At 48.4% G+C, this 20859-nt stretch overlaps 1 protein-coding gene across 10 annotated transcripts in view; it reads left to right on the forward strand.

Moving 5' to 3' along the window:
• The window catches only part of PICALM (phosphatidylinositol binding clathrin assembly protein), a 380825-nt gene extending 362202 nt beyond the window's left edge, over positions 1–18623 (forward strand). Inside the window, exons 12-23 of one of the 10 annotated variants that reach the window (XM_083170273.1) lie at positions 809–955; positions 1102–1173; positions 5224–5307; positions 7281–7391; positions 8217–8348; positions 8432–8462; positions 8685–8787; positions 9345–9368; positions 12233–12292; positions 12987–13091; positions 14783–14915; positions 17149–18623. In XM_083170273.1, coding sequence (XP_083026399.1) covers positions 809–955; positions 1102–1173; positions 5224–5307; positions 7281–7391; positions 8217–8348; positions 8432–8462; positions 8685–8787; positions 9345–9368; positions 12233–12292; positions 12987–13091; positions 14783–14905 — 992 coding nt within the window. In that variant the 3' untranslated portion in view covers positions 14906–14915; positions 17149–18623. The remainder of the gene's footprint in view (positions 1–808; positions 956–1101; positions 1174–5223; positions 5308–7280; positions 7392–8216; positions 8349–8431; positions 8463–8684; positions 8788–9344; positions 9369–12232; positions 12293–12986; positions 13092–14782; positions 14916–17148) is intronic. The other 9 variants (XM_083170279.1, XM_083170275.1, XM_083170280.1 and 6 more) reach the window with 9 other exon arrangements.
• The last annotated feature ends 2236 nt before the right edge of the window (positions 18624–20859 follow it).

Genomic DNA, 20859 nt, shown 5'->3' on the forward strand with positions numbered 1-20859 from the left:
TGGCCTTCGATTGTATGGAATATGGTGATCTAGTACAGCTACAATTGGATGGACCTGACCTACAAGAAGACTTGAACAGAGCTTTGTGGGTGTCCTTAGTATGTGCTTGCTGCTGGGTGTGTGAGGAAGGTCACTCCTCCGCAGATAGCACTAGGAATTAGTGTTCCCATAAGAATGGGACTTATCTGTATTCTACGTGAGATTTATGTACGCAGCACCTGGCGTTTTCAGGCTTTACACATACAAGGTACATTGGGCCGGATTCATTAAAGATCAGTCCCCAGCATATTCGCGCCTGCGACTGATGGTGCAACTCTACGCATGCGTGCTGGCCTACACGCATGCGTGTCCTCAGGACCCCCCAACAGTTTGTTTTACAGGTCTCCACATAGAATCATAAGTGAAGTAATTAGCCCCACCTGTGATCTTTTAAAATGTGTCGGTGAATAATGAGTGCACCTGCCGGGTGACTTGCAAAACGTGAACTGTTGGGGGGTCCTGAGGGTGAGAACCACTGGTATAGGCGAACGTCCACATTTGTAGGGCCGCAGTACGAACGCCTTCAGCGACCAGCACATGTGCTGAGGCGTTCGTACAGAGGGGGGAGGGGGGCGGAGGCTGGCACATCGGAACACCCATAGTTTCTTGGGCATGCCCATGAAGTATAGAGGGATCCGGGTGTGTTGGTGAATGGTAGATGAGCCTTTATTGTGTTACTGATGCTTCTGTGTCTCTTACTAACAACCTGGTGTGTGTGCTCTCTCTTCCTCTCTGCTAACCTGTCCTGTCTCTGAATGGGGATGTGCAGATCCCTTCTCTTCTGAAGCTGCCGATGAGTCCGTCACAAATCTAAATCCTTTCCTCAGTAACCCTGGCGATGGTGCCCATCTGCATGTTATCACTACTGACACAGCCAGTTTCACAGCTAAGACTCCTAACAATGACATGTTTATTGGTAAAGTACCCTTCAGTCTATATCCATCTCCAGGTGTGTGTCTGTAAAGTCCCCCACCCTGTCATTTGTATAGGTGTGACACCCCCCTGTACAGTTTAGGTGCTTACTACTTAGTCTCAAGTCTGAATTGTCTTTGGTCCTTATAGATCATGCCAATCCTTTCTCTGCACCTGTCGCATCTCGTATGTATGGGCGTGGAGTAGACCCGTCTAGCTCAGGTATACCTGTATGGTTTGGGTTTACATCACCTTTGGCTGTGTTTGAGGGTATGGAGTCCACCATCTGTGTAGAGATACCAGTTCCCTGTCCTCTGTGGCTATGGAGAGTCATGGGCGCCCACTACCTTCTGAGGGTTTGAGCAGGGAGGTTAAATCAAAGGCACAGTCACTAGTTCCCTTCCTGCTGCCCAGAGACCAGTAACATCACTGAGACGCAGTCACACAGTCACTAGTTCCCTTCCTGCTGCCCAGAGACATCACTGAGGCACAGTCACTAGTTCCCTTCCTGCTGCCCAGAGACTAGTAACATCACTGAGGCACAGTCACTAGTTCCCTTCCTGCTGCCTAGAGACCAGTAACATCACTGAGGCACAGTCACTAGTTCCCTTCCTGCTGCCCAGAGACTAGTAACATCACTGAGACACTGTCACACTATCACTAGTTCCCTTCCTGCTGCCCAGAGACCAGTAACATCACTGAGGCACAGTCACTAGTTCCCTTCCTGCTGCCCAGAGACTAGTAACATCACTGAGGCACAGTCACTAGTTCCCTTCCTGCTGCCCAGAGACTAGTAACATCACTGAGACACTGTCACACTATCACTAGTTCCCTTCCTGCTGCCCAGAGACCAGTAACATCACTGAGGCACGGTCACTAGTTCCCTTCCTGCTGCCCAGAGACTAGTAACATCAGAGGCACGGTCACTAGTTCCCTTCCTGCTGCCCAGAGACCAGTAATCTCACTGAGGCACAGTCACTAGTTCCCTTCCTGCTGCCCAGAGACCAGTAACATCACTGAGGCACGGTCACTAGTTCCCTTCCTGCTGCCCAGAGACCAGTAATCTCACTGAGGCACAGTCACTAGTTCCCTTCCTGCTGCCCAGAGACCAGTAACATCACTGAGGCACAGTCACTAGTTCCCTTCCTGCTGCCCAGAGACTAGTAACATCACTGAGGCACAGTCACACGGTCACTAGTTTCCTTCCTGCTGCCCAGAGACTAGTAACATCACTGAGGCACAGTCACTAGTTCCCTTCCTGCTGCCCAGAGACCAGTAATCTCACTGAGGCACAGTCACTAGTTCCCTTCCTGCTGCCCAGAGACCAGTAACATCACTGAGGCACGGTCACTAGTTCCCTTCCTGCTGCCCAGAGACCAGTAACATCACTGAGGCACAGTCACTAGTTCCCTTCCTGCTGCCCAGAGACCAGTAACATCACTGAGGCACGGTCACTAGTTCCCTTCCTGCTGCCCAGAGACCAGTAACATCACTGAGGCACGGTCACTAGTTCCCTTCCTGCTGCCCAGAGACCAGTAATCTCACTGAGGCACAGTAACTAGTTCCCTTCCTGCAGCCCAGAGACCAGTAACATCACTGAGACGCAGTCACACAGTGACTAGTTCCCTTCCTGCTTCCCAGAGACCAGTAACATCACTGAGGCAGTCACTAGTTCCCTTCCTGCTGCCCAGAGACCAGTAACCTCACTGAGGCACAGTCACACTGTCACTACTTTCCTTCCTGCTGCCCAGAGACCAGTAACATCACTGAGCCACAGTCACTAGTTCCCTTCCTGCTGCCCAGAGACCAGTAACATCACTGAGACACAGTCACATGGTCAGTAGTTCCTTCCTGCTTCCCAGAGACCAGTAACATCACTGAGGCACTGTCACGCTGTCACTAGTTCCCTTCCTGCTGCCCAGAGACCAGCAACATCACTGAGACACAGTCACACGGTCACTAGTTCCCTTCCTGCTGCCCAGAGACCAGCAACATCACTGAGACACAGTCACACGGTCACTAGTTCCCTTCCTGCTGCCCAGAGACCAGTAACCTCACTGAGGTGCAGTCACACTGTCACTACTTTCCTTCCTGCTGCCCAGAGACCAGTAACATCACTGAGGCACAGTCACACGGTCACTAGTTCCCTTCCTGCTTCCCAGAGACCAGTAACCTCACTGAGGCAGTCACTCTCACTAGTTCCCTTCCTGCTGCCCAGAGACTAGTAACCTCACTGAGGCACAGTCACTAGTTCCCTTCCTGCTGCCCAGAGACCAGTAACCTCACTGAGGCACAGTCACTAGTTCCCTTCCTGCTGCCCAGAGACCAGTAACATCACTGAGACACAGTCACATGGTCAGTAGTTCCTTCTTGCTTCCCAGAGATCAGTAACATCACTGAGGCACTGTCACGCTGTCACTAGTTCCCTTCCTGCTGCTCAGAGACCAGTAACCTCACTGAGACGCAGTCACACTAGCACTAGTTCCTTACCTTCTCTTTGAATGACTGCTTGCTATGTGTGCCTCTGTAAATGCCTCTCTCCTTAGCAGTGGAAGGTTGTATTTGGATACTATCTGCTTCACATTGTGTGCACATCATGCTCTACTCCTCTATTTCTTGACGTTGCTGTGTTTAGATCATTTTATAGAATACATTTAGGCTCTTGGTACATCAGCACATTATCACCAGGGCTGGTGTAACCGTGATAGTGTCACTGCATTGGGCTCTCCTGCCGTAGTGTAGTCCCCAGTGGTCAGGCTGGGGAGAGGGGGGGAGTGGTCAGGCTGGGGAGAGGGGAGGAGTGGTCAGGCTGGGGAGAGGGGAGGAGTGGTCAGGCTGGGGAGAGGGGAGGAGTGGTCAGGCTGGGGAGAGGGGAGGAGTGGTCAGGCTGGGGAGAGGGGAGGAGTGGTCAGGCTGGGGAGAGGGGAGGAGTGATCAGGCAGGGGAAAGGGGGAAAGTGGTCAGGCTGGGGAGAAGGGGGGAGTGGTCAGGCTGGGGATAGGGGGAATGTGGTCAGGCAGGGGAGAGGGGGAAAGTGGTAGGGCTGTGGAGAGGGGGGGAGTGGTCAGGCTGGGGAGAGGGGAGGAGTGGTCAGGCTGGGGAGAGGGGAGGAGTGGTCAGGTTGGGAGTGGAGGGATCAGTTGTTATGGGAGCCGGCAGTTGTTGCTCCGTTCAGTTGCAGGTGCAGCAGGAGGACACACTACTGCTTGCAGCCTCCAGAGGTGGCGGGAGATGTGTGAAATGTACCTGGTCTGTTCGGTGTGACAAGTGCTGTAATTAATGGGTGTCCAAAAGCAGTTGAATCACTCAAGGCACCTGTTAATTAGTGCTGCACTTAAAACAGTTGAGTCGATTAACACCCCCCCCCCCCCCCCCCAACCCAGGAGTCTGGTTCCTCTTCCCTAACCCACATACTGATGAGTGAAGGGTTTAGTCTGTCATTATGTAAATGCAACATTTTTACTTCTTCTGTATTTTCCAGCTATGCCTGGCTGGCCTGGGGACTAAAGGGCCGTACACACTGGGCGATTTTGAGCTATAAGCAGCTCGGTTTTGTTGTTTGAGCTGCTTACAGCTCAAAATCCACCCGGTGTGTACAGGTCAGCGGGGAGGGCTGATGTGCGCTCCCGCGTCATCGCTGGTCGCTGCCACTCATCTGGTATTACCAGCAGATGAGCGATGGGGTGGGTGGCTTTCCATAGCGTCTTCCCCTCCTCAAGCTCCTCCCCCTGGATGCAAGAGCGCCGCATATGTTCCACAGCAACATGATGTATTCAGCCTGATAAAGTGGAAGATGATAATGCATCAGCCAATGAACTGCTGTCATTTTTTCAAGCACAGCCGATTGGCTGGTGCATTATCACCTTTCACTTTCTCACATTACCAAACTTAATACACCTGCCCCAGTGTCTATATTAGCTTATGGCGCTGGAAGGGGCAGCACTTAGTGACATCATACTTGAAGCAATATTTAAAAGAAGGTTGGTTTTTTTTCCCCTGAGTGTCATCCTCCCCCGGCTTCATACATTTGTGGTGTGGGTGGATGTGATTTGTGTCAGCAATTTCTGGAAGCTGGAACAGTATCTGTAGTTTAGGTTCTAGAGTTATGTTTGCGTAGTGTGAGATCCTACATCGCTATTGTGTGAGTGAAGATTCAGTGTGTGTGTGTGTGTGTGTGTGTGTGTGTGTGTGTGTGTATGTATGTATGTGTGTGTGTGTGTGTGTGTATATAGAGATAGATATTAACTCTTCTCTGTTTCTGGCTTGCTTTAGCAGATTCTTTCTGTGGGCCCCAAGTCTATCACAATGCTTCTCATTTCCATGCGGAACCCTCTAACGTAGCCGGCCTATATGGAGGTAAGGTGACATTGGCATAGGAAGCATGGGAATATAGCGTCCTATTACACATAATGATAAACGTATAGTAGAATGTTTATGTGCGTAGTGGTACGTGCCGCGTGTTATATAAGGCTCAGCACTGTTTTACGGGTATTAACACTCGCAGCTGAGCTATGGGAGATTGGCCAGTGAGATTCTCCATTTGGCAGTTCCCGTCCTCCTGGTGTGTTTATTACTCTCCGTTTGCCAGCGGTCCCTGTTCTCCCAATGTGTTTTATTACTCTCCATTTGGCAGCGGTTCCCGTCCTCCCGATGTGTTTATTACTCTCCATTTGGCAGCGGTTCCCGTCCTCCTGGTGTGTTTATTACTCTCCGTTTGGCAGCGGTCCCTGTCCTCCTGGTGTGTTTAATACTCTCCGTTTGGCAGCGGTCCCTGTCCTCCTGGTGTGTTTATTACTCTCCATTTGGCAGCGGTTCCCGTCCTCCCGATGTGTTTATTACTCTCCGTTTGGCAGCGGTTCCCGTCCTCCCGATGTGTTTATTACTCTCCATTTGGCAGCGGTTCCCGTCCTCCTGGTGTGTTTATTACTCTCCATTTGGCAGCGGTTCCCGTCCTCCTGGTGTGTTTATTACTCTCCGTTTGGCAGCGGTCCCTGTCCTCCTGGTGTGTTTATTACTCTCCGTTTGGTAGCGGTTCCCTTCCTCCCAATGTGTTTAGTATTCTCCGTTTGGCAGCGGTCCCTGTCCTCCCGATGTGTTTAATACTCTCCGCTTGGCAGCGGCCCTTGTCCTCCTGGTGTGTTTATTACTCTCCGTTTGGCAGCGGTCCCTGTCCTCCCGATGTGTGTATTACTCTCCGTTTGGCAGCGGTTCCCGTCCTCCCGATGTGTTTAATACTCTCCGTTTGGCAGCAGTCCCTGTCCTCCCGATGTGTTTAATACTCTCCGTTTGGCAGCGGTTCCCGTCCTCCCGATGTGTTTAATACTCTCCGTTTGGCAGCGGTCCCTGTCCTCCTGGTGTGTTTATTACTCTCCGTTTGGTAGCGGTTCCCTTCCTCCCGATGTGTTTAGTATTCTCCGTTTGGCAGCGGTCCCTGTCCTCCCGATGTGTTTATTACTCTCCGTTTGGCAGCGGTCCCTGTCCTCCTGGTGTGTTTAATACTCTCCGCTTGGCAGCGGCCCCCGTCCTCCCGATATGTTTAATACTCTCTGCTTGGCAGCAGTTCCCCGTCCTCCCGGTGTGTTTAATACTCTCCGTTTGCCAGCGGTTCCACGTCCTCCCGGTGTGTGAAGATCTGAAGAATATTCTGTGTTACAGTCTTGGCAGCCTCTCAGCCAAATGAACGTTGATTTATGGATCATGAGGAAAATGTCCCCTCTATAAACATAAATATCCTCAGAGGTTCTTCACACAGAATCGTTGTTGCTCTACCGACAGCAGTTAAAGGATTATTAACATATAAATAAACACACACATAAAGGACTCCTGGATGGCGATGGTAATGTTGTGTTGTACCCAGCTGGAGTATTACAGGATATTGTGAAGTACAAAATGTCTGTTACATTCCCAAATATAGGATCAATTCAATAACCTGCATGTCTCCTAGTGGTGAGGCTGTAAGTCGCTTTAATGGTACCTCCGGACCAGTGTATTTTTGGTGTGTGTGGGAGGAAACCAGAGTGCCCACAGTAAACCCACCCAAGTGAGGGGAGAACACCCCTCATAGTATGGGCTGTATTGGGACTCAAACCCATGACCTCAGTGCTGTGTGGCAGCAATGCTAACCATTACACCGTCCGCTTTGACCATGGTAGCTGTGTATTAAATGTAAATGGTGAAATGAGTGTATAGTCTTTGACGATCTTATCAGCTACTTCCGACCCAGTGCAGTTGTCCTCTGTCCTCCTTGCCAGGTTCTCCCCAATGCAGCGGACTGGCCATCTACGGTTCAGCTTGCTTTGAGTGTTTTCTAACTGTTCTTTCTCTCATAGGGTTTACACCATCGCTAGCTGTTCAACCACAGACCTCTGGTGGCCTTAATGTTGACTTTGACTCTGTTTTTGGCAATAGATCCCCCACTAACTTAAATGTTGACTCTACTGGTAAGAACACAATTTTATTTCTTTATTTTTTAAATAAAGTAGAATTTTCCATTGCCGAGAAACATGCAGTAACTGATTTATGAGGTGTACAATGCAACTTTGGAATGCAACCCCAGCTTGTGTTATCACGGCTGTTACTGAAAGTGCTATAGTCAGTTGAAGAATGGGGGGCAGATTTATTAAGCCGGGCGAAGTGATAAAGTTGCTGATAGTTTATCACAGAGTTGATTGGCTGCTGCGTTATCACTTCACCGTGCTTAATGGTTTGAGTGCCAAGGGAATTTGTCAAAATAGGTGTGAAAATTGCCAAACCTATTCACCGTAATGACCCGTAATGTTGCCTTATATAGGAAATATCTTTTTTTTTTTTCCCACAAAATATTTTTTATTTGAATTTATATAACAAATGTGAGCGAAGCCGGCATTTATAGCCGATATTTTGCATCTCTCACAGATGTTGGCGCTCAAAGGGTTAATAAATCTGAAACTGAGAGGTAGATGTATGAAGCAGTGATAAGGGAGGAGAAGTGATAAAGTGCCTGGTACTTTATCACCGGCCAATCAGCTCCTGGCTGTTAAGTTACAAGCTGGGTTTAAAAAGGGACAGTTATGAGCTGATTGTCCGGTGTTAAAGTACCAGGCACTTTATCACTTCTCCCTTATCACCGCTTCATACATCTACCCCTGTGTTCTCAACCGGGCTGCCGCAGTTAAGCGATTGATTATTCCATGGTAATATCATGTAGTTGTATGCTGGTGGTACTAGTATGCTAGTTGTAACAAAATGATGGGTTACCATGTGTCTGACTTGTGTATTCGTGTAAGGTTTTGACGATATGGGCGGACTCCTCAAGCCAACTGTAGCTTTTCATAATCAGAGTCTTCCTTCATCCAACAACCCACCCAACAAGCTGGTGTCTGATGACCTGGACTCCTCTCTGGCTAACCTTGTGGGAAGTGAGTATGGCCGGAGCCACTTACCGCCGTCTCTTCCCCCGGTGCTACATTGCGGTACTCATTCATGTCTCCATTTCTCCTAGATCTTGGTATTGGCAACGGAACAGCAAAGAAGTGAGTCCTCACAATTTCCCCGTTGCACGCAGCAGTGCCTCTATAGTGGGCCTTGCTGTTGTAAAACTACACATCCCAGCATGCATTGTTTTAGCGTTCTCAAATAGCAGAACTGTGGCAAAGCATGCTGGGACTCAGCGTTACTATAGTGAATTGTTGTAGTTTATAATTTTTAGAAAAGTACTTTTATTGTGTTTTACCGGTTTATAACCTTTATCTTAGTAGTGATGTTCATTGGAGTCAGCCCGGGGAGAAGAGATTAACAGGAGGAACCAATTGGCAGCCGAAAATGGCCCCAACCACAACCTGGAACCCGGCCACTTTGGTAAGGAGCCAATTATGTGTAGGGATCCGATATACCGTTTGTAACATTACTCTTACCAAGTAGGAGTCTCTCGTATGCTGCGAGTGGCGGATTGAGGAGATGTATGACTCACAACGGCCCAGTTGCGCTGGGCATCTTAACCAGTACGGCAGTTGCTAGGTGTACGAGGACTCGTCTGTAGATAAACTGACACCAGTTACAGTGGGGGGCTGGTGGATGGGGCTGTGTTTGACTGCATAGGAGTATGGGTAATCTTTGGAACCGCCTAAAACCTACCGTTGATGTAAGTAGCCAATCACAGCCTGTAGAAGCCCAAACTCCAGAAGTAATTGGTCCTTTCCCAGTTATTGCTAAACTTCCTTCCCCATGTTGGCATGCATGTAAGGCACCGATAGGGAGTGACAGGGTAAGGGCTCGTCGTTATCACCCAGTAGCCGTGTCCTCCTTGCAAGCAGCGTGACTGCGCGATGTAATTGTGTGTTCCGCTGTAAGTTTGTGTTTCTAATCTTGTGTTATTGCATTGTACAACTGTCCATCCCCGATGACCAATAAAACAGAATGGCATGCATTTCCCACCATACGTAAGTTGAAATAAAACAAACCGAGCATGCGTTTATTAACCTCTGCTGCAGCGTGAGCTGGCACTAATCACTGGTTTGACTGATTGGACTCTGGTGTGCCCTGCATCTTCCTACCTTACACTAATGGCATGGGGTGCTGGCGCCTGATTTCTCTCGCTTCTCCTGGCTTTGGGTGCGCAGCGGACTACTGATTGGTGGTGTGACCTGTGGGAGACTGGTTCTATGCTGCCTGGGGTCAGAGAAGACGTCCCCTGCTGCAATCTGTATTTCCTCCTGCATGTTACCTCTGTTTTCTGTTACATCCTATTCTCATTGGAAGGTTTAGATTTATACATTTGTTACTCAGGTGGTTTGGTATCACTTTGGTCTCCTGCATGCCCGTGTGTCCCCAGTTTTGAAGTGGGCGGGGATAGAACAGCTTGTAGCCAATCTGATCATCAGAATTTTCACGACAGCAGGTGCAATCTTATAGGTGCAGTAAACAGGGCAGCGCCCAATATGACCAATGGCCTTTTGCTTTCGTTTTCTAAACTGAAGTAGAAAAATGTAAGAATCTAATTGGTGGAGTGGATTTCGGAATTGCCCTCTCTGAGGCATTGACACTGTCCGCTACTCTGATTTAGGACAGAGGGGAACGGAGGCAGCAGGAAGCCACAGACTTAGGGTTGTATAGTGGGAGGAGCATGGTCCCCTGCAGCACAGAGTATATCAGGAGATGAGTGATGTGTCAGTGAGGACAGGGCTGCATGTGACAGGGGCAGTGACATAATGTGCAGAGGGGAACCGGAGGCAGCAGGAAGCCACAGACTGAGAGTTATATAGTGGGAGGAGCAGGGTCCCCAGCAGCACAGAGTATATCAGGAAATGAGTGATGTGTCAGTGAGGACAGGGCTGCATGTGACAGGGGCAGTGACATGTGAGGAGGGGAATGGAGGCAGCAGGAAGCCACAGACTGAGAGTTATATAGTGGGAGGAGCAGGGTCCCCAGCAGCACAGAGTATATCAGGAAATGAGTGATGTGTCAGTGAGGACAGGGCTGCATGTGACCGAATCAGTGACATGATGTGAGGAGGGGAATGGAGGCAGCAGGAAGCCACAGACTGAGAGTTATATAGTGGGAGGAGCAGGGTCCCCAGCATCACAGAGTATATCAGGAGATGAGGGATGTGTCAGTGAGGACAGGGCTGCATGTGACAGGGGCAGGGACATGATGTGAGGAGAGGAATGGGGGCAGCAGGAAGCCACAGACTGAGAGTTATATAGTGGGAGGAGCAGGGTCCCCAGCAGTACAGAATATATCAGGAGATGAGGGATATGTCAGTGAGGACAGGGCTGCATGTGACAGGGGCAGTGACATGTGAGGAGGGCAATGGAGGCAGCAGGAAGCCACAGACTGAGAGTTATATAGTGGGAGGAGCAGGGTCCCCAGCAGCACAGAGTATATCAGGAGATGAGTGATGTGTCAGTGAGGACAGGGCTGCATGTGACAGGGGCAGTGACATGTGAGGAGGGCAATGGAGGCAGCAGGAAGCCACAGACTGAGAGTTATATAGTGGGAGGAGCAGGGTCCCCAGCAGCACAGAGTATATCAGGAGATGAGTGATATGTCAGTGAGGACAGGGCTGCAGTGACATGATGTGAGGAGGGGAATGGGAACAGCAGGAACCCACAGGCTGAGAGTTATATAGTGGGAGGAGCAGGGTCCCCAGCAGCACAGAGTATATCAGAGCAATAGTTATATAGTTGAAGGAGCAATATGTCCATAAAAATAAAGATTTAGTATAAGCATACAGTATGGTTCTTTTAATGTATTTTCTAGAACCATTTTCACGTGACATCAGGACCTGGTACATTGTTGCTTGTATCCATGAGGTTTCCCTTTCCTGCTGCAGCAGATGAGTTGGCATTTGCCGCTGATTTTCCCAGCTGCGATGGACTTCCCCGTCTCCTGACCGTGCTCTGCCGTCTATCCACAGAAATCTTCCTCACCGCCATTATTGTGTCACAGGCAGTTTCCCTTCTCTATCAGGCTGTAGTCCTGATTTGTCTTCTGCATCCTTGTGTGAAGTCTGGTTATTCACTATGTATTGGCGCATCCAAGCAGCGTCTCTGACTGGCAGTTTTCAAACGGCAATAGGATTTAATGCCATACAAGTCTGTGGATTTTTGTCAGTGCCACCGCTCAATGGTGGGTCCCAAGCGATGGTCATATAAAACTGTGTCAGCACGTTATACAGCTGCAGTGGAAGTGTTCTAAAATTACTTTGCACTTTGCCATGTAGAACCCCCCCCCCCCTACACACACACACACACACACACACACACACACACACACACACACACACACACACACACACACACACACACACACACACACACATCCCCCACCACAGAATTTTGCCGTGAACTGTGTTGGTTTTCAATGTTGAGGTTGTCAGTGGCTACAGCAGTGGCGTTGTATAGAGGAGATGTTTTACACTGTGTAAAACGTCTCCTCTATAAAACTCCACTGACTTACCCACCTCCAGCACATGTTTGATACTAGTCGCCTGTGGGATTTACCAGCTTCTAGCTCGTCCTGCGATACTGATGCAGCTTTATCTGCCTGCTACTGATTGAGCGCCATGCTTTATAGGCCGATTTAGGAAATCATCTACACTGTATTGATGCTACTCCGATAGTTCACTAGCTGACTCTGCGCAACCAATCACTGCACAGCGGCCTCTCTGGGGAAATCCATGGAACTCATTGCTTTGTTGCTTGGAATCACAGCCACACCTGCCAAACTGCATGGCCACAGTGTAATGTAAAGTAATGCAGTGTGTGTATGTTTATATAACCCTGCACTGTTCTCTTTGTAACAGACGCCACCAATCATGGCATATCCAGCTACGACGCCCACAGGGATCTCTGCGTTTGGAATGGTAAGATCTGCTTGGTATGGTATACCCACTAGTGTATACGCTGTACGATGTTACGCGGTCATAGTTCTGTCACTCTGCAGAGCAGGCGAGGCCCAAACCACCCACTCAATTCTGCTGCCCTCCTATTGGGATCAGCCAAATTCAAGGCACTCGCCCCACTGGAATACTGTGTTTTTCCTGGGGTCTCGGTGTGGATCCGGCCTGGACAACCTGTGGCTCTCCAGCCGTTGTGAAACTACAAGTACCAGCTGATCTGCTGGAAGAGCATGCTGGGATTTGTAGTTTCACAACAGCTGTAGAGGTTGGCCAAGATGGGGTCCGGATGATAGGTCAACCTTGGCCCAGGCAAGAAGTGTGTGGGGGGGGGCTAGTGCATGTCAACCGATTGGTGTTGACCAATTAAGCTCTAAAGTGACCGGAGCTGTTCAGTTCACTGGGTGCAGCGGCTGCATTCTCGCACCCAAGTGCCATGTGCACTGCATTGAGGTGCATCCGTTTCCCGCACACTGCCCCACATCTGCTCATACCTCAGGAAGGTGAGAGCAGAATCCCGCAGGAAGTGCAGCCTCAGAGCTGGGTATCCTAAAGCAATCCGATAGCTCCTAATCAGATAGGCCACAACAATTGAATTGCTTCCTGAATTTCACAATATTTTGGTTGTTATTAACTCTGTGTTGTCTGTCCATCCTTGTAGCCTCCTCAGATGGGACCTCTGCCAGTAATACCACAGCAAGCATTAATCTATAACCAGCCTGTTATGAGACCACCTAATCCTTTTGGCCCTGTATCAGGAGCACAGGTAATTGTTGCAGCGGTGGGCGTTCCCTTGGGATGATTTGTGTGCTTGGCTGTGCAGTGTTCTATATACATGTGTGTAACGGAATAGCGTATCTGGGGGATTGGGGTGGGGGGGGGGGGGTGCATTGATGACATCAGGACTTCGGTGTGTATGTGTGTGTCCTGAGAAGAGATGTTTTATCCTCCAGCAGCCGAACGTGTTTGTCTGGACACAGGAGGGACCTCTGGGAGTCTGGCGCTCTTCATACATTGGTTAATAATCCTGTAGTAATTCAATGTCTATTGATCAGTGTTCTGAGAAGGAACAAGCTGTTCTGTGCACACAATATACGGCTACACCAGCCAATGGGATGGTCCTGTTTCTGCCTCCAGGGTCCTGTGGCTCAAAGCGTTTCGCACCTGGTCTGCCCCTGGCTTCCAGAGAGTTCATAGCCCCCCTGTTATACGGCGTATGTGTTCTCCTCTTTGTAGGTGACAGCTTCAAGCTCTATACCATTCTGTATTCACGTCCCGTGTGTTTTTTACAGTGCGGATACAGTGGAGGAAAAAGGGGGGGGGGGGGGTGGTATCTGCTGCGTCTGTCAGCTGCAGAGGAATTGTCACTGCTGTGAATGGAGTGAGAGCCGGACACTGGATCCTCTGTGTACTTGGCTGTATTCTTCTCTGTATACAAATCCCTCGCTCAGGCGTTCTTGTAGAACCCAGTTGTTGCTGGCTCCTCGCCCAATGCCCTTGCAGCCAAGACAGGGAGCAGTCTAATCGTGTGCCAGTGGCTTTCATCTGCTCCCACCTCCCCTGTTTCTTCATCCTCATTACTGCTCACGCGTCTTCATTTCCAGCTCTGACACCTCGGCTTCCTCTAGATCAGGGACAGGGAACCTTTGGCCCTCCGGGTGTTGTTGGACTACACGTCCCAGCACAGTTTTAGCATGACCGAATAGCAGATGTGTAGTTCAGCAACAGCTGGAGGGCCGAAGGTTCCTCATGCCTGCCGCTAGTACAGTAATACAGAGGCTTCGTTCGCATCAGACCGATCACATTTATACGAACACCGTGGGCTTTTATACATTCCGCTAACTAGGCCTCTGCCTCTCTGGGTTTGTACACAGTATTATTGTAATGCCGTTATGCGTTGTGTGTGTTTTATGTGATGTACTATTGTAAATGAATGAATAGGGGCTGACATAAGGGATGTCAGTCTGTCCTTGCGCGTGTTCCCGGTCTCGGGAGATCATTGTCGCAGGCACTGAGAAGTAGCCTTTTTGCATTCATGCACGCCTAGTACCCCATCATAGCGCACGCAGCCATTTGCGCGAGGTTGCGTATTCCTGAGAATGCAGCGGGTCCCTTCTTCAACCAACGACCTCACATCTCCGTGCTCCCCACTGCTATAGTGCTTGTAAGGGGCACATTTGGTTGAATACTGATTTGCTCCTCAATATGGCGGCCCACGCAGTGTGGGAGGGGAAGGATGCAGTGTAGACACACCGATACGATTAAGCATCTCTCTAATCAGATTTCGCGGAGTGAAGCGTGTGTGTGTGTGTGTGTGTGTGGGCGGGAAGGAGGAATATCACCGCTGATATCTGGCTTCTTGTTCCTCTGCTTTGCTGTCATTTTCAAACTCTCTCTTTCACCGTTTTCTGCTTAAAGAATCTGGTAACGTTTTCCATTTCCATCTGTCATTCTCAGACTGGTTTCTCTACCTCTCCTCTCACCCAGCTGTCTGCTGCTTCCAGCCCATCCAATCAGAGCCCTCACAGAGTGTCCGGGAAGGACCCCTATCCAACGCTCTCTTTACAGGATTTCTTGTAGGACCATTTAGGTATAGCAACGCAAACGAAATGTCGACATAAGGGTTGACATGGAAAAAAGTCCAAATGCATTTTTCATGATTTTTTGTTCATACTTTACCATCCCACTGGGCATAGATGGAGAATAAGTGTGCCAAGTGTAGTGCCCGAAGCTTGGTGTGTGTGTGGGGGGGGGGGGGGGGATGCTGTACACTTATAAAGTGTCACTATCAAAATAGACACCCAAACAGTGAATCACTTCGACCCCTTTTTTTACGTGGACCCTGAGCTCTCTTTCTTTTCCACACACACACACACACACACACACACACACACACACACACACACACACACACACACACACACGTGTATCCTCTTTCTTTCCCACACACGTGGACCCTTCTCTCTCTTCCACCCTCCCACACACACACACACACACGTGTATCCTCTTTCTTTCCCACACACACGTGGACCCTTCTCTCTCTTCCACCCTCCCACACACAACACTGTACCCTCCCACACATGTCCTTTTTTCCATGTCCTCACTTTTTTTTTTTTTTCCACGTCGACCTTGAGACTGTTGACCTAACAACCCCCATACCCTTATATGTTGCTTCTGACACTAGTCTGAACTGGCTGCTCATGTTTTAATCACTATAAATGAAGCCTCATTCTCGGTGATTGATCAGTGGTGACATCCTCCGCCGTGGATTGGTACATTTGTCATCTGGTAACCAGATAAATAAATACACGGGAAAAGAGGCTAAGACACCTGGATAATCCGCCCTAAAAGTGCCTGGTTACACCGCACACACTGATTAGTAAGGGCCGCCATTTTTACATGGATTTTATTGCCAACCAAATGACTATGGCCAGCTATGTATAGGCAACTGACAGACGTATAGAAATAGTCTATTACCTCATACATTTAGCCTTCTGGCTCTCCAAACTTCCTGCTGGCCAAATCAGGCTTTAGATTAGTGGTAGTCACCTCCAGTCCCCGAGAGCTACCAACAGGTCACGTTTTCTAGGTCACCTCGCAGGTGCACAGGTGCGCTCATTACTGACTCATTATAAATGATCCACAGGTGGAGCTAATGACTTCACTTATGATTCTGCAAGGAGACCTGGAAAACATGCACTGTTGGTAGCTCTCAGACTGGGGTTGGCTATCCCTGCTTTAGACCATTGTTTCCCAAATGCAGTCCTCACGGCTTATCGACAGTCCAGGTTTTTGGGATAATCCTGCTTGTGCATAGATGGTCTAATCAAACTGACTGAGGTACTAGTGACGTTACCTGTTCTTAAGCACGGATATCCTTTAAGCCCTGTACTGTTGGGAGAATTCTATATTTGGAAGCCTTGATCTGGGACCAAAAATCTTCTGATGTTCACAAAGAGCTTCCCTAGACGTCTCCTGTCTTACAGATGCCTCTGTTCTCCATAGCTGTGTAACCTCTCTAGGTAAACCTAGAACGTCCTGGCCCATTCTTGGTTTGGCTGACCTGTGGCTCTTCAGCTTCTGTGAAACTACAAGCCCTGGCACCGTGTTAACGTCAGGGAGTGGTAAGCCTTTGGGAGGTGTAGTTTCCCCATGACTGAAGAGCCTCGGGTTGACCAGTCCTGGTCTAGAACAAGGGAAGTTGGGAAATGCGTTGATAAACCAAATTAACATTTTCTTCTCTTTCATTCTATTCCCTTCTTTTATCCCTCTACGTTTATTTCTTATATCTTTGGGTGCAATGATTCTCCTGTGCCGCGTTTTGGGGTAATTACGGCGGTCCTCTTCCCGTTTCTGTAGGCCATGTCATGCCTGAATAGTGCTGAGGTTTGTTTTGGTTGGTTATTTCGTACGCATGCTTTCCAATGTGTGCATGGCACTTACAAGCTGTAGTAACCGAAGTAAAAAACACACAGTTTCTGCGTAATGTGCGAACGTTTCCTGAGATGTTGGGTGGAGATTTGGTCAGTGTCTCACTTGTGGATATCACCTTTACTGGTTTCAGAAGCTCTGGTTTTTGGCCTCTGCAGCCCATGTTGTCTAGGATAGTTTGGAATTGCATGAAGACCGCTTTACCCAGTCTTTGGTATGTCTTTGTGGTGGAATTATTGTCTTCATGCCAGTTCCCAACTCCATAACGGCACGGTCTGGAGAACTCCGAAATCGAGACATTGCATGTCACTGCTGTGGGATCTGGATGGGTGGAGGACTCATAACTAAGAGCCACTGTGAGGTTCCTTAATGATCTTTCCTATGTCTTCCAGATGCAGTTCATGTAATCCAGCTGGATGGTAGCGCCGTTAGAGAAGGCTATGTAACAAATCCTTACTTCCAGTCCAATTGAAGCTGCTGATAAGCTCTACACTTCCACATGAACGGTACTAGATGGAGCGCTGAGGCCGCCAGCTGTATGGAGGATCCCCCTAGAAGACAAGCGTGAAGGGGACAATCAGGCCTCCCATTCCTTAGAGTGGTGGAAATACAGGAGATATTGGAGCGTGTACTGTGCTGCGTGAAGTGAATGGGAGTTACGCACTTTCGCCTACTATACAGTCTCCCCGGGCACTACGTGAGACGATGGGAATCCGCAGCTCACCTCACCTTCCGTTCCGCCAGATCTTTACACCCATAGACCGCAATCGAGGTTATCACTTTCTATTACCCCTCCACATTTTGAAATCCTATAAATATATATATTCAGTTTGCAGTAGACATTCCTCATATGTATTATTTGTATTTATTTATAATTATCATTACAATTAATGTATCACAACCTTATGAAATATGTACGGATGTATACAGGTTTTTAATTAATTTGTTTTTTTATTCTTTTATTTTAAAGAAGTGATTCCATAACTATGGTCTAAATATTTTAAGTAATGTCCGCATGGGGGGGAGGGGGACAGCTAATTCCGTAGGCCTGGGTCTTGTAGAGCTGCATCTAATGGACCATAAGATCCATGCTGCTTTTAATCCTGATAATTCCGGTAGTGAGAAGTGTGCCTAGGATTCTGCAAGGGGGGGTTGGGGGGGATAACTGAGCACTACATTTTTCAATCTGAAAGTTAAAAAGAAATGTGTTGCGTTGGGCTTGGTAGAATATCATTTTACATTTGACATGTTAATTTGCCTTTAAAAAAAAAAAAAAGATAAAAAAATGGATGTGAGGAATTGCTTTCATTGTACAATTTCCTTTTAAAAACTTGTGAGGTTTGGGGGGAGGGGGAGGAACATGTCATTGTAGGGGGGGGGGGGGTATAATCACTAAGTGCCATAACATGTCATCCATATTGAGTTGCAGTATGGGGGAGCGAGCCACACACCATCCTCCTTTTTGATCACGCTGTAACCCATTGCTGACTCGAGGGATGACGACGACGGACTGCAGCCCGGCCTTCCTGTAGGGAGTGAGCGCACCAAGTCAGACCCCGGTCACGCAGTGCCTTACAGCCCAGACACACACACACACACTCTCATGGTCATTCTACACCAACCACTGTTTGGCTCTCTGTTTTAGCGAGGATCAAGGAAAACCTGGCGCTGTTGACCAGCGCTTACCGTGTAAATAAATGAAACTCTGAAGGAGCGTCTGAAGGGAAATTCTCAGCATGAAAGCAATTCTGTACACGAAACGCGTACCTGCTGCATTGTCTCTGCAGATTCTATTTTTGTTCCAAATATAAATTGTATGTGGTCAGGAACTGGTGGATTTTAAAATAAAATTCAGCTTCAACAGGAATCTGCGAAAAGTCTTGTATTAGTTTTTTGTTTTCGCCGTTTAATTTGAGCAGAGATCACCCTAATGCCTGTAATATATATTACTGCTATTATACTCTGCATAAACCATGTATTAAGCCTGGGGAAGTGATAACGCAGTAGCCAATCAGATCATGTTCAAACCCAGCCTGTAGCTTAACAGTTAGGAGCTGATTGGCTGGTGCGTTATCAATTCCCACTTTGTCAATTCACCAGGCTTAATCAATTTTGAACGGTGTCATTGGTGTCATGTTGACCTTAACCACGGTCATCCTTTTACCTGTCGACAATATGTTGTTGAGTTATTGACCGTCGACCAGTGGATTACCACCCCAAATAACAAAACCCTAGTCCGCGGCTCAGATGTAAGTAAGGACCGAGGTGTGCATACTTACCCCCAGAAATGAGCAGGTAACCTCTGGCATTGTTTAATCGGATCTTTGGGGGCATTATGTGTGTAAGGGACACTACAGTGGGCATTATGTGTGTAGGCGGAGCATAACCTTACTCCGGCCACCAGGTCACCTAGCTTTGCCTGTGTATAGATGGCCCAGATGTTCTTGAATGCTGACACTACAGGTAGATAGACATTTACGTTATGGATCAAAACAGTGTAAAATACAAACATAGAATTTGATGGCAAGTAAGAACTACACGGTCCACCCAGTCTGTCCTTTGGGGTTAAGGAAAAGGTACCCTAACTGTGTGCTGTGGCACAGATCGCTTACAGGGGTGCCTTGGGTCCCATTCAAATTATTTATGGTCGATGTAATAGGCAAAACCAGTGCTTGTGGCTGAACAATGATAAATTCCGCTAGGTGTAAGTGAGCGGCGCAATCGGAGGACGCATTAAGGCACTTGTGGCTGCCAATTATAAAATATGTGGACAAACAGAAGCAAATCCTTTCCTTCTCCACATAACTGACCCCAAGTTGACCTATAAACACAATTTAGTTCATTTTATACTTTTATGTATTAATTAGAAACTTATGACTCTAGATCAGGGGTGGGGAACCTTTTTTGTGCCAAGGGCTGTTTGTATGGGGGAAAAAAATCTTCGGGGCCATATGTAAAAATGTATCTTGGAAATTGTCCTGCTGCAGCCGTCCCACGCTCCGGCGGCTGCCGCTGTCTAGGACTGACAGTCTCCGGCTGCTGTTGATCAAGAGGAATCTCGCGAGAACTACCGACCTCTCGCGAGAATTCCCCTGTACTTTACTCCTGGCAGAGTTGCCGGGCGGGCCACTCAGACTGGCTACGGGGGCCGCATACGGCCCCTTGGCCTGAGGTTCCCCACCCCTGCTCTAGAAGTTGACTTTTTCTACTTCCGCTCTTCCCTGGGCCCTCAGCACGTTATATTCATCCCCAGCTCCTCCTCGTCTTCCTCTGCCCTCAGCACCACCCCCAGCCCTGTATGTGACCGGCTTGTTCAAAACACATGATTGTAACTCCTTAATGAAGTAGCTTACTAATACGAACACGTAATGTCCGTTTATCAAAGACTCATCGTTATACTGTGTTGCCCATTACAACATGTACAAAGTCATGAGAAGCCAATAGTAATGATCACCTATGGTCCAATGGGATTGGGTGTTATTGGGAGGTTATAAGACCTCTATTGTCATTTTTGGCACTACCTCCCAGATTCAGACGTGGGTAGTTTGCACATGCTGCTTTCTCATCCTATCTAGATCATTGGTTCTCAAACTCGGCCCTCAGGACCCCACACAGTTCATATTTTCCAGGTGACCCGACAGGTGCGCGCAATAATGACTGACGCATTTTAAAAGATCCACAGGTGGAGCTAATTATTTCACTTGATTCTGTGAGGAGTGCACTGTGTGGGTCCCGAGGACCGACTTTGAGAACCTGTGCCCTAGACCAAGCTGCAGTTAGCGTATGACCTACCTAAGCTAGTGGTTGAATGGAAGGCCGTTCTTTGTAGGAGAACAGTTACATGAAAGAAAGTAACTTGTAATTATTTTTACAAACATTCCGGGGTACTTGTTTCCTAGCACGGCCACAACGATTTAGATCGTTGTGGTCGTAAGATAAAAAATCGGATCGATCGCATCGCATGCGATTTGGTCGCATACGATGCGACCGATCCGACCGACCGATTTTTCACCCGATTTTTTTATTTTTTTCACCAGATTATTTTTAATTGCCCCCCCCAAATGTTACTAAGTGGGCTAGACCCCACGATAGACGTCAACCCG

The sequence above is a fragment of the Crinia signifera genome, chromosome 2 (genome assembly GCF_055691185.1).
Source record: "Crinia signifera chromosome 2, ASM5569118v1, whole genome shotgun sequence".
NCBI lineage: Eukaryota > Metazoa > Chordata > Amphibia > Anura > Myobatrachidae > Crinia > Crinia signifera.